The 13,900-nt window shown below is 39.1% G+C and overlaps 1 protein-coding gene across 1 annotated transcript; it reads left to right on the top strand.

Annotated features, from left to right (window-relative positions):
• Positions 1 to 8,299: 8,299 nt before the first annotated feature.
• On the top strand, positions 8,300 to 13,882 carry LOC143470010 (putative ammonium transporter 1). Its single transcript, XM_076967839.1, has 10 exons — positions 8,300 to 8,486; positions 8,816 to 8,905; positions 9,550 to 9,668; positions 10,534 to 10,756; positions 11,077 to 11,231; positions 11,545 to 11,782; positions 12,164 to 12,307; positions 12,467 to 12,579; positions 12,648 to 12,855; positions 13,292 to 13,882. The coding sequence occupies exons 1-10, from the start codon at positions 8,381 to 8,383 to the stop codon at positions 13,399 to 13,401; spliced, it is 1,506 nt and encodes a 501-aa protein (XP_076823954.1). The 5' UTR covers positions 8,300 to 8,380; the 3' UTR covers positions 13,402 to 13,882.
• The last annotated feature ends 18 nt before the right edge of the window (positions 13,883 to 13,900 follow it).

The raw sequence follows: 13,900 nt of genomic DNA, 5'->3' as shown, positions 1-13,900 counted from the left end.
GATTTGTGACACGTCAAACACCTCAGGATGTGAAGCAAATTATTCGCAGCTGTAGGATTTTACCAGAAACACCTTCAGCTCTTCAAAACACCACCCAGCATCGTCCATCAGGGCGCAAGAAGAGCTTCATTTGTCCAAGATCGAAGGACAAAAAGTGCAGTTTCTCCTGCAGAAGTTGTCACAACACCAGCTGCAAAAAACACAGCAAGATGGTCTGTGATCAGTGCCAGGATCAATTTATTTCTGTATTGAGCGCTCCAATACATTGTTCTGACAATAAACACTGTTTGATAACAAACTGAGTTTTCCTCCTGATGTCTAAGTGCACTTTCAGTGATCGGGTCATATTGACCCCAAGGTACCGTTAAAGTGATTTTTTATGGTACCAGAGCAGGGTTAAGCAGCCAGTATTTCACCGGAAAAAATAGTATTTTATTTATTATTTCTATCTATTTCTCACACTTTTCTGTGAACTTAACTAATCTACCCTTCTAATGCCAACTTAACTATAAATAAACCCTAAACAGCTAAAATCAGTGCATGCCCATTTTCCTATTCTAACCTCCTATCTTTATCAACAGCAGGATGCACGACCTACTTACGGCGTTACGGTGAAATAGGTCAAGTCACTTTCTAGAGCAGTGGTTCTTAACCTGGGGGGCGTGTAAGACTGTTAAGGGGGGCGCGAGAGATGACAAATGTGCATTATCTTCTACATTCTTCGTTAAAGACGTGCATTATCTTCTACAAAGCCTCGAATTAAACGTTTGGTTTCCCAAAAACAACTACATCCTTCACATTAATGAAAGTTAATTGAAAATAAATTGTTGTTTTGTTTAATGCTTTTTTATTTTGCAATGAGGTGGGGCGCGGATTTTTTAAGTACCGTCAAGGGGGGCGTGTGCCAAAAAGTTTAAGAACCCCTGCTCTAGAGCCAACAGCTATTATTTCGCCTGCCTGGTAGGTTGTTTACCATGTTTAGAACAACCTTTTTATTTTCCAGAAGTAAAACTTAATAAGGTACTTCCCCCAATCCAACAGCCAATGTTCGATCGATCGGATCGAGCAAACACAAAACTGTAGTTTTTGCATCGTATGGTATTGTATTTTATATTTTTCGCCATTTACTGTGCGGAGCGAAAGTTACAATGCTATGGGTTGTAGCTATAGCACAATAAAACACATGCTCACGAACAATTAACGAGCAAAAACAACATGCATCATGCAATATAGCAATAGTGCAATTGTACTATAAGATTGTTGGTTTCAGCTTTTTCATTTCTTGCAATTATTGAGTTTCCATTCGTAACATCTTAAAACATTTTAGATAAATTTTAATTTTTTTCTGAACTTTATATCCTACTTTGATTTTTACACAAACGTCAAAAACTACTGCCTCTACGACAACCGCAAGTAGTCGCAAAAGAGCAGCCAGAATTTATTTATTTTTACAGAAATTATTAAAACGAGATTTGTAAATGCAACAGATTGACATTTATCGTTTGAAGTAAAACCATTTTTTTATTGAAAACCTTTTAGTTGTTATTTCATAGTTTTGTAGCGAATAACAGTAATATTTCGTCCATTTGAAAAATTTCAAAACATTATATGAGAAAATTCATTTACAGATAATACAAAGTTATAAAATTATAACAAAATGAAACATTTTTGATAAAAAGAGTATCGTAAAATATTTGACTTTCCCATCAAATCATTTCAACAAAGCGTAGGTGTGAATCTATGATTGTATGTCATTGCTGTAAGCTCGGCTCAAACAACATAATTTTACCATCGGCTACAGTCATCAGCAGTCTTCATTTTCAACGCAACCAAGCTATTTTATGAGGCTTGGTCGACCTCAACAGCTTTGTCTCGGCACCTCAGGCAAAAAGCAACGTGACAATTTTCTGTTCGCAAAGATCAGTCGAATGCTTGAAGGAGCAGTCGATATTATAAAACTGTCCTTTTTCTTACCGTTATTTTCCGAGTTTGATTAATTTCTGTGTATTACATCACAATACGTTATGATACATCATTGCCCGATACATCAATACATTGTTGTCTGCCAACAGATGTTCATTGATTGCAATTAAAAATGTTTTATTGCTTTCTTATTTTGTTTATTTCGCACAAACAACTTTGCTGTGTTCTTTTAAAGATAATTTTCGCGCTAAAATCTTTTTGAAGTGGTTCTAGTTGCCATGGATTTGTTGTAGACGCGCGAAAATACATTCTTTGACTTCACACGCGGGAAACTGTCTCGCGTGGCCAAAATGGTTTGTAGTTTAGGCTGCTCGTGTAGCTCTGTGTCTATGACGTCACAATCTTAATCCTTGGGCGAAGCTGAGTTTTTGACTTGATCCTTCGTCGCTTTCAGACCCGGTTAATGAGCTACAGCTTTTGTGCAAGCGCCCTAGAGTGGCCAATGACTACTTATAAAATTATTTCAAGAGACATTTTGGGTTTTAGCTTTTATAGTTTATTAAATGCGCTCATAAGTTGTTTTTGTCGAATAGGTTATTTTTCTTCCAAAAAGTGCGGGTATTTGATAGAAATAATGACGGAAACTTTTACGGACCATACCAAGAGAAAGATTTTGGGTACTTTAGATATTATCTTGGTTCCTTCTCAAGCGTTTTCTTTGATTTTGTGTCTTATAATGAAATTCTATCCCCCGAGGCTTCGTATTTTGTTGGAACAATGCCATTATCACAATAAACAATGACGTTTTTCATGTCAACAAAGGTAGTTTATTACCATGACTCAAGTTATTTCGTAAACAAAATTCAGTGTAGGCCTAAGATCAGTTTGCATAGAAGTTGTTAAATGAAGTTTTTGAGATTTAATTTGATTCTTTTCTTATTGCAAGGTCGGCAGTGCCATAACAATTATGACTTGTGCAAACAAATTAATTATCTTTCCATGAAAACTGTATTTCTCTGCAAAACAACATTCCTATGTTTTTGAGATAATTGTTTTACTTAAAAACAACTTTTAACTTCAGATCCAGATTACTTTTGGAAAAAATTAAACTTGAAAAATATTTTTGTTGAACAGCACAGTTGGAATTCTCTAAATCTTACCAAGAATGTGAACTTTAACCCAAAATCAAAAACAAAAGTTGTTTTGTATAAACTTTCTTTCCACGAGGTGTTATGTAAGATCCACTTTTAACAACGCCTTTGCCAGAGGCTAATGACGACATTGTGGTCATGTTAGGTCACCTGTAAAATGACTCAAATTGACCTTCCTATTTGCTAGATTATGTAACTGAACAGCAAATCTATGCTGAAACTTAAAGCAAAACAAAAATGCAACTCAAGCTGTTTCCTGTTGATCGGGGCGCGATGTAAAACACATCTGCTTGGCAAGAAACACCGATATTCGGTTAAACAATTTACCCACTTGCAGCTACATATAAGCACTGCGCATGCGCGTTAACCAACGTTAATGTTCTGAGCAACCTCGATGGAGATCTTCGTTGAAAAAGATCGTTTTTAAGATAATCAAACAACATTTTATGGAAATTCGCCGTTTAGTTTAAAGCTTTTCTTGTATCTTAATACCACATGGTTTCATGCTTTAACAAGCGTTTAACAATTTAATTATAGTATTTCCGATTCATTTGTTTTAACGCATTGGCTCCAGGAGTTTTCTCCTATTTTCTGTCTACGCTAGAAACCGAAAAGGAAATATGTTTGTATTCATTATGCTCGTTGCTTTGTAAATGAACTTAGAATACGTTTTGCTATATGTAACAATGACGTAATCTTTATTTTGCTTCGTTGAATTGCAATCGCGTTGTGCCGCGTCGTCAAAACCAATTTTGACGATTGATCGCTGTCACGTGAGACGGTGTAATAGCCGCCAGCAGTGAAAACAATTCCATAAAAACAACTTAATTTCGCACTCAAGTTCGCATAAGATGACGTCATAATAACTTCAATTGTTTGTTGCATTATTATTCCTTATTGTTCTGACTAACAATGAAAAATAACATAAACAATCTCGTTTTGGAAAATACAGCGAATTATGCGCTAATGTGAAAACGCAGTCAGGATGCCTCTGACGTCATTATGATTACTACCAACCAAACTTAAAAGTATTTACGTATCATGTTTTAATTGAAAGCATGCAAAAGCAGTTTCAATATCGAAAGATTTTTTAAATTGAACTTTATTGGAGTAACACTTTTGACAGCGCCAAAATATTCTGCGGGGGAGGTATTTTTTACAAAATGGCATTTTCATATTTTTAAAAGTGATGATTATAGTAGGAACATTTTTTGTCAGGTTCCATTTCAAGATAAGGCGAAAAATCTTTCATCGTACCGCAAAAGTGAATCTTTTTAATAACTTGCCAAGAACGTGACCCGCAAGAATGCGGCCATCTACAAAATGGGCTGATGGTGATTTTTGCAAGAACTCCTTCCCGCTGTGCGTTACGTAAGATTTATTATATAAGCACCACCGCCCCTGGCAAATAAAAGTTATTATTATTATTATTATCGCTGAAACTTTGCAAGAAATTACTCGAAGCACTGCCGTGTGTCCTCGGGTTATGAGATTATATGGTTTAGACCTACAGCACTAAAACTTTATTTTGGAGCGGCTAAAGCTATGAGGTTGAGGCGATATTCGATGAAGCAACTTCGACTGCGTAATGCGATGCTGCGCGAGTAAGTGGCCAAAGTTCTCGCGGAAATCGCGTAAATGTGCCCGAGGGGTGTTTCAATCATTTAAGTTTACCCTTGAAACAAAAAACACCAGATGATCTTGCTCTCGGAAAACATCATCTTGACGTCATCATCATCCGGCATTGGCAAGCTTCCGACTTTCCAGACATGACTGAATGCGTGACGACGGAATATTTTGGCCTCTATTCTGTAACAAACTAAAACTTTTTCCGGTGCTACTCGAAAGATCTTCGCAGGGTCTGATTGACCACATGCTCACGTGCTCCTTTGTGCACGGGGGCAACCAGAAGCTGATCACGCATTGCAACATGCCCCAATCACGCGTTCATGTTTCTACACGCGCAGTTGGAAGCGTGCAAAAGCAAAATTCCCTCCAAGTCCTCTGCCGGCGACTCACGTTTCAGTGAATATGAATGGACATTTTGTTTCGAATAAGGGATGTGCCGCGAGTAAGATTATTCGGGTTCGTGCGAACCCGAATATCATGAGGGTCGACACGAACGAATCCCGAATCTATTCGTATTAACTTAGAACCAAACAATAAAATTTCCTCCAAAAGCTCTTGCTTCAAAAATGACGTAATCGTTAAACAAATTGCTTTCTTTCGAAAAATAGTGTTTAACAAACGATCGAAAAAGCAAAATCGTTAGGAAAACGACCTTCATAGTAAGTAATGCTGAGTCTAGTTTAGCATTGTCGGGAAACTAGATTATCATTTTTTACGAAAGTCAGTGAATTTATAAGTATTTATAAGTATATTTTCTTGTGACTACAACTTACTGCGCCACTGTACGTTAAGCTCAACTTTAAAGTCTAAACTTAAGAAAACCTGGTCACGTCTTAACCACTGACTTATGTTCAATCACAACCCCGTAAAATGATATTATGACGTCATCATCTACGTGTATTGTGCGTGGAAAACACTTTTTGTTTTTGTCACAATTTATTAAAATATTCAACGCCAACAAGCTGCTGTGTTAAGTACAGGCTGGTATCACAAAGCAACCTGGTCTATGACGTCATTCTAAGTCATCACTGGGGTTGAAAAGCGACGTCAGAAGAAAGAAAAATAGGCTGTGTGGCGAGGTCCGACCAAACTGCGTTGAATACAAATACGCTGGGTTCCTCTTCATGGAAGCACGCAAGACAACTTCCAAATCTCTTTGACATTTTGTCACTGGACTTAGTTGCTGTTTTCGTTTCCGTGTCCAATTTATTTCCACCCCTGTGATTGCAACAACAATCGCAAATTATTTCTCCTTCGCAATTTAGCGATGATGAGCGAACAGTTCAAACGAAAGTGACGTTTTACAGCAAATGGTTTTTGATTTTCCGGCTCTTTTTCGTTGAATGGAAATGTCAATCAATCGCGTAACTCTGTTGATTTAAAAGATATTTGCCAGTTTTGAGATTTCTATGGATTTCTATCACTAATTCCAGACCTGCGTGACCCTTTGTGCACATCGCGGGTCACGTGTGTGCGCAAGCTTTTCACTTCACGATTAGAAAGTCTGTACAGAGACGGTTCATTGACCGCCGGCTGCTGGTACAAGTACCTTCACGCAACGAAGAGTTCATGTAAAGGACAAGTCAATTAAACGACGCTTTCCGCCCCAATTTCACATAAATACCTCTGTCAGGGAACAATCTTTTGTCGTGTGTTTATATTATGGCGTCAAGATTCAAGATTTTGTTGAATTATTTTGAGAATATTTTTTCAAAACTTTACGTTGGTTCAGTTGCAAGTCGCCCTTGAGCAAAAGGTGACATCACATGCAGAGGTTTATCAAAGCAAGTGTCACGGCAATAAAACAAACACCATTATTACGTTGTGACATGGCTTGTGCTGGTTGGGAATCACGATACGGGACAAAACTTGTCTTAGATCCTTTTATTTTTATGTTCTGCGTTCAGAGAAAACGGGGAAAAAGCTCAGCAGGCTTTTGACAGCAGCAGAAACTTTATCGCTTAGAATTCCCTGCCTTGTTTATTCTGTGTTTCTAAGAACAGTTTCGACCTTTAAGATAACTTTGCCATCACCTATTAATTATCATTCTATAGCCTGTGCTTTTAAAACAATTCTTTAGCAGTCCTGGATGGTTTTGTATTGTTCGTAAGTTATTTATGTTGAAATGAATTTCTTGGCCAGTCTCTATTTATCAAACATTCATCTCTCGTTGGCTCCACGCATGCGCAGTTGAAACATTCTGGTGCAATGAAGCGTTTCTGACGCATTGAAGTTCAAGTTGGTCCCTGGTATTTATTCAAAAAGTGGATTTGAATCAGGTCGTTTGGTTTCGTGTTGGTCCTTGCTCATCTACGAAGTTGTTAACATGAACCAGCAACCAACGTCCTGCTGATGGTGATGTCACTTTTTAAGAGTTTGAAATAAACTTTTTATTGTGACGCCATACTTAGGGTGACGTGATATTTTGTTTTCTGTCATGGTTACATACAAAGAAGGATCTCTGCATGATGATGTGGTCATCACTTTTGGACGTGCTTGGTGTGTTCTCGCGGCTTCTAACTTTTATCGCGCTCAAAAAGCGTTTTAGTATTTTTGTCCTTTTCTCAACTTCTTTAGCGCGTGCGCCAGCGCTATTTTGGCCTCTGTTTTGTAACAAACCAAAACTTTTTCGGTGCTACTCGAAAGATCTTCCCAGGGTCTGATTGACCACATGCTCACGTGCTCCTTTGTGCACGGGGGCAACCAGAAGCTGATCACGCATTGCAACATGCCCCAATCACGCGTTCATGTTTCTACACGCGCAGTTGGAAGCATGCAAACCAAAATTCCCTCCAAGTCCTCTGCCGGCGACTCACGTTTCAGTGAATATGAATGGACGTTTTGTTTCGTTTGGAAAACGGTCGTTAAATGATATGTTTGAAGACATGAAGCAATTCAGCATAGGGCGTTACTTCCAATGAATACCATTTCTGTTAACGTGCGCACTTGTGTCGTTAAGTAATTTGCAAAGCACAGCTTACATGTGTTAATTAGTGAACGACGTGAAACCGGTTTCCATGTTTAAGCCGCTGCACAAGACGAGAAATCATCTCTGTTGTTGCTGATAAAAATAATATAATTGTTGCGTAATAAAGATGAGTGAGCAAGAATTACTGGTGATAATGTCTCGGCTTTTTGTTTATGCCAAGCACTGACAAGTAATCACATGTATGGGTCAAATCTATAAAAACCACCAACGCACGTGACTGCACACGAACAACTGCTTTTATGTTTTTAGCGTGTGCTTACGTCACAATTAAACTTCAATTTCAGCACCAACATAGGTTGCGAAATGCGCTTATTAATAGCTATATAGGTAGACTGTGATATATAGTTTGTGTTTCCAGAAAAGTTATAGCTTATAGGTAGGGGGAGGCGATTTGCATCCAGCGATTTTTCGGCGATTGCCGATGGTCGTTCTAAATTGCGAGATTTCGCGTAAAAAAGCAAAAACATATAAACTACAAGTTTCTTTTATTTCGTCACAATACGCAACGCTCGAAGATGAAAGAAAAAAATGAAGATGGATGCCTTGGGGCGGTTGACGCTTTTTTCTTGTGAGTCGGGAATAAAATCACTTTTGAGCCGTGAAAAGAATCATTTGGCTTCTTTTTAAAGCGGCCGGAGCTTCGTTTCTTTGCAAGTTTGAGATAGTTGGTCATTACAGTGAAATTGGGATGGAGAATTTGACGGAAAAAGTGGAAAAGTTGATCCTGGATGAACGGCGGCTGGCTTCTAATGTGGATCAGTTTTTCCTCATCGTCTGCGGAATGTTTGTGCTTTGTGAGTAAACAATGATCAGCAAAAAAACTTCTCAAATTAGTAACATGTGGTTACTTATTCAGTTACTTGTTTGCGTATAAAGTTGGCTACATGTTGCATAGTTACTTATTCATTAAAAGTATTCATAAAAGAGATATTTTCCTATATTGAATGAGTAAGCAGCTCCGCGTTCATGGTAAATTCACAGTCTTATAATTTGTCTAAGTCTTCCTGCAGACATTAATTACCTATCAATCTGTGAAATAATTAAACTGTGATGTATAATTATAAGTGCTTTGTGAAATTCTGACCGAAACTCCTCAAATAATTATTATAATTTGTTGTTACAGTTATGCAAGCCGGGTTTGCTTTTTTAGAAGCGGGTTCGGTCCGGAGTAAAAACACAACCAACATTATTATGAAGAACGTTCTAGACCTGTGTAAGTATTTTATTTGTTTTGTTGCGTCACAATTTGTTGTTTATGATCGCTTTTGAAATATTTATAAACTTACGAAGGCGACGAAAAACACCTTTCACGTAATACGCATTTTTCACAAATAAACGGTCGGACAGAAAACTCGTTTTAACATCGATCTCGGATCTTGCCCGTGGGCACGGTTTAACCTCACATACGCTTTTACTCGTTAATTATTTGTCGTAAATTGATAGGACTTTTAGGAGTTTTATGAGCAGATTTTATTGAATTATTCATGCTTTTATAACGTACGGTTTGGGGAAAACATCCAAGTTCATTGAGTTTGCGCGACATCTATCGGTGATTTTCTTTTCTATGCCGCTGAGTCTGATCAAGCTCTAATAAAAAGAATAGAAAAAGATAAAAAAGAATTTGGATAAAAAAGCGATTGAGACCGTCTCTAAACCGCGACGAACGACTTTTCGGCTTCCCTTCTTCCAGCTATAACATTGATTTGCTCGTGCGAGAAATTCTTGGTCAAACGTCACAAAACAAACAAATCACAAAAAAGGAAAACCACGGACGGTCGCGTTTCATCGGCTCATTATCCTCGCTTCGACGGGCTTCATTGCGTCCGGATTCGGTAAATTTCTTGTATTTTTCCACAGTCATCGGAGCAATCTCTTACTACGCGGTCGGGTACGCTTTTGCATACGGGGAGTCTGGGAACCCGTTCATCGGTCACGTGCATTTCTTCGCCACCAATGTGAAGCAGGGATTCAACGCGGTGAGATTTCAGTTTTAAGCTTTTTGTTGCTTTGTCTTCAGTTGATGACGTATGATGCTTAACAAATCTTTCTTTGATGTTTGATTTTCGCCAGTTGGTTCTTAGTTTGCACCGTGAGGAATAATTATTCACCTTGTCGTATATGAATTCTATGTTTAAATTCTTTCTCGCTTTCGGGTTGAAATGGATACACAAAGATGAATCGCGCTTCCGTAAACGTCATAATAGGATTGTTCTCAAACGCTGTTTCGATTGTTTCACCATTCACAAAGCTTTTTTCTACAAGTGTTCTAAACCAGAAAAAGCCATCGTGAGCATTACTATTGTAAAGTGTATAATCACCGACGCCTGTGACGTTATAAACCTCAGCGACGAGTTACCAATCCGCATAAGTTCGGAAATAGCGACACCAGGCACCATAGAAACCACACAACTTGATTAGAACCTGCTCGGCAGTCCATTGACGTCATTGCTGAAAGGCAGAAGGACGGGGATTTTTTTGCCTGACATTGGCTTTGTGACATCACTATTTATACAGCGCTATGTTCCATAAGAAGTGATCGGCAGTTTTTTATGGTATTTTTGGAAATGTTTTGGTCGAACCAACAGGAGAAATGATTAAGTGTCTGAAATAGCAATGGCAACGCATATATCGGAATTATACAGTTATTCGTCTATTTATAAGAAAATAGTTATTTTTGTGACGTCGAATCTTTCAATCTTCACGTCTTTGGCAAGAAAATTTATTTGGGTCTCATTTTGAAGCTTAAAAATTCCGGCAGAACTAAAACATTTTCCACCAAAATACTTAGATCAAACTCATTTGCATGTTGATTCTTACGTCATAATGGGCATCGTTTAACAGACATTGGAACCTCACGTGCTGACGCCGGATGAATTCTACGCGACTTGGTTCTTCCAGTTCGTGTTCGCGGCGACGGCTTCGACAATTGTGTCGGGAGCAATGGCGGAAAGAACAGAATTCACGACATACATGGTGTATTGCATTTTTCTCACAGGCTTCGTGTACCCCATAGTATCCCATTGGGGCTGGTCTGAATCCGGCTGGTTGGTGAACCCGCCAGAAGGTAAGCTGCTTTGAAAAGTGCCTGTTATTTATCGTGAGAACATTTATTATCGATTTTCAACATTTTTTATCGATTGTCTTCATGCTTTTGAGTTTCTTTCACGAAGCAAGGAAATCGTGAATGATCGATAAGCGTCTGTTATGACAGCAAATAACTTTCAGTTATACCATCTTTTACTAAACTAAGCTTTACAACGTCTCAGTTCATGTTGTATTTCACCAACCGCTTGCTTCAACATTTAGAATATTTTTGTAGCTAACACCTTCATTTTTCATTTACAGCCCTGAGTAAGTTTTGAAATATTTTGTCTTTTTTGACAGTTCTTCAAGTCCAGTTTAGGGACTTTGCTGGCTCCGCTATAGTTCATATTACCGGGGGTACTGCCGCATTAATCGGGGCTATTTTTCTTGGTCCCCGTATCGGGCGCTTTAACAGGGACGGAACTATAAACGACATCCCAGGACACAGTGTCACGGTAAATGAAATAAATATGATTTCGATGATTTTGGCGCGGTTAGTGGCGATTATTTTATAGTTTTATTTAGGTCAAGATTAAGACTCTTTCAAATTGTTTCTATGTGTCCACTGGCTTTAAGCATGGCATGATTAATACGACTTGCAACGACATTGACTTCGAAATTAATTAAAATAAAAAAACTTGCCGCTATATAGGTTTATTTGCTGCAATGAAATGCAATGAAAGTCTTCTAGATTTTCGCAAGCTCTGAATGAATTATAAAACTTTAACAACCTAAAGTCATATTTTTCTGCAATTTTGTAACCGGCAGGTAGCAGCATTGGGCGCCTTTATCCTCTTTGTCGGATTCCTCGCATTCAACGGCGGCTCACAACTCAGCATTTCCGGGGAGGGAGACGGCGCCACCGTTGCCCTGGCAATCATGAACACTGTGTTAGGAGGTTCCGCTTCAGCGATCACGACCATGCTTCTCTACAAAGTCACTGACGTCATAAGAGGAAACGACCACTATTGGTCGCTTATTGTGACGATGAACGGAGCGCTGGCAGGTGATTAGTCGGTTTTCAAGTGTTCTAGAATTCGTTACTTCAAACATGACGTATATGATGTTCTTAACCTAGAAGTTGTAGCACAATTAGTTCGTCGTGGTTCACACTTACTGGTGCTGAGAATACACGTCGACTTTAATTGGTGATGCCTGAAGCAGTGTTAAATTTGCATGCAAGTTTATCTTGGCAGCTGCCAATGGTTTTTATTTTCCCGCAAAAGGTTAAAAATGTTTCAGAAATCCGCTTTAAAGTTTAGCAAATATCTTTCTCGTCCTGAAATATGCGACTGCGTACGCGATAGTTCACGGAATCAATTTATCGATTTTTCAAATCATAAACAATCGATCACGTGACCACAAACAATGCGTCTGTTCTTGCCAGGAATGGTCTCGATGTGCGCGTCCTGCAACGATCTCTATCCCTGGGCGGCCGTCGTGATCGGAGTGGTAGCGGGGTGCGCTTTCATCTCATGGCATTATTTCATCATCGCGGTGAGAATCGATGACCCACTCGACGCAGTCGCTGGTAAGCGCCACTTTTATGACGTCATAATCATTTGTTTTTATTGTGTCGTTCTGCAAGTTTATAAATAAAAATATATCTATAAATTTCGTTGCATCCGACAAACGTTTTCTGTTTGCCCTTTTTGCGTTATGACGTCACAGTATGTAACTTATGACGCAGTTCACCTGGGAGGAGGGTTGTGTGGGATCCTGCTGGGTCCAATATTCGCCATCAACGGACTGAGGGAGGGAGTCGGAGGAATAATCTACGGGGGCCACTACCTCGCATTCCAGGTAAGTCCTAAACACAGCCCCGAGATCGACCCCGTCCATTGATATGACGTCATAATGGTTATTGATAGAACTTCGGTTGGAATCTCCTGGGTGCGCTGGCGATCATGGCGTGGACCGGGACCATCAGCACCATCCTCTTCGGGACGATGAAGCTCCTCGGGATCTTAAGAGTAAGCGAGGAAGTGGAGAAACGGGGACTGGATAAGATCAAACACGGGGAGCCGGCCTACCCCGTCAAGGGCTACCATGAGGCCGAAGGACCCGCCTATCTTAAAGGTGATTGCCCAATATGAGGTTTTGTGGGGGCTTGCACTCGCTCTTGCTTTCTGCTCCCATCGAATTCTCAGGCTGTTTAAATAAAGCAGGAAAAAATCGATTGTCGGATCTCTTGTGATCACTTCGGGCGTTTTACGCGGTTCTATGAACTAGATCTTAATATTTAATCTTGATGTTGGTTAAAAAACTTTCTTACATTTTTCTCGTGGTTGTTTCTCAGGGAGAATTTACTCATAACCTAAAATTAAAACGTACGAAAATATTTAATTAAATATTATCCGTGTCTGAAATTTCTAAGTCGGATAAACCAAACACCGACGCGGAAAGCCCCGTGTACAAAGAACCAGCAAGTTTTGAACAACAAGCAAATTTAGCTTTTTAGCGCTACCGTGCGGCGTGCAAAAAGTTTGAATTTAGTCTTGAAATTTCTTTTCAGAAAGAAATGGCTGCCACAACTGTATTGAGATGGAGAATGGACAAGTCAGCTCGAGCAACGGATTAGAAGATCCTCCCCCTCCAGAATTTGAAGAGAAATCTTCTCTTTAAAAAGATCGCTTTCCGAGGCGTTCGACTTATGATATCACAACAGATTGTCGTTCCGCGTGACCGACTTTCTGTCACACCTTTTCACTTGCTCTTAGTTTTCTGTTTATTTTGACGCTGGGACGTGTTAAAAGTCCTAAGATGTACAACGAAGACAACGGATTTAATATTTTAAGGCCCATTTATGAGAGAGGGGATTTTGATTGGTCGCCGGTTGAAAACGTGAAAATCGAAAGCAAGGGAGCTGCATGGAAATGGTCCAACCATTAATCCCAGAATTTTGAAACGTGATTTGCTTCCAGTGTTTACGCTTTTCAAGCTTGTGTTAGTTGTATAAAATGAAAAGCCCATTCTTTAGCTTTTCCATACGACTTTTATTCGCATCATGCACATAAGCACTGAAATAACTTGAATAGCTTCATGCGGACATTTGTTCGATGCAGAAGCGAAGTTATAAATAAAATTGATCGGTTCAAAATTAAAACGACTCACAATCAACTGA

The sequence above is a fragment of the Clavelina lepadiformis genome, chromosome 9 (genome assembly GCF_947623445.1).
Source record: "Clavelina lepadiformis chromosome 9, kaClaLepa1.1, whole genome shotgun sequence".
In the NCBI taxonomy this organism is placed as follows: Eukaryota; Metazoa; Chordata; class Ascidiacea; order Aplousobranchia; family Clavelinidae; genus Clavelina; species Clavelina lepadiformis.
This window is presented reverse-complemented; position numbering and strand designations above follow the sequence as displayed.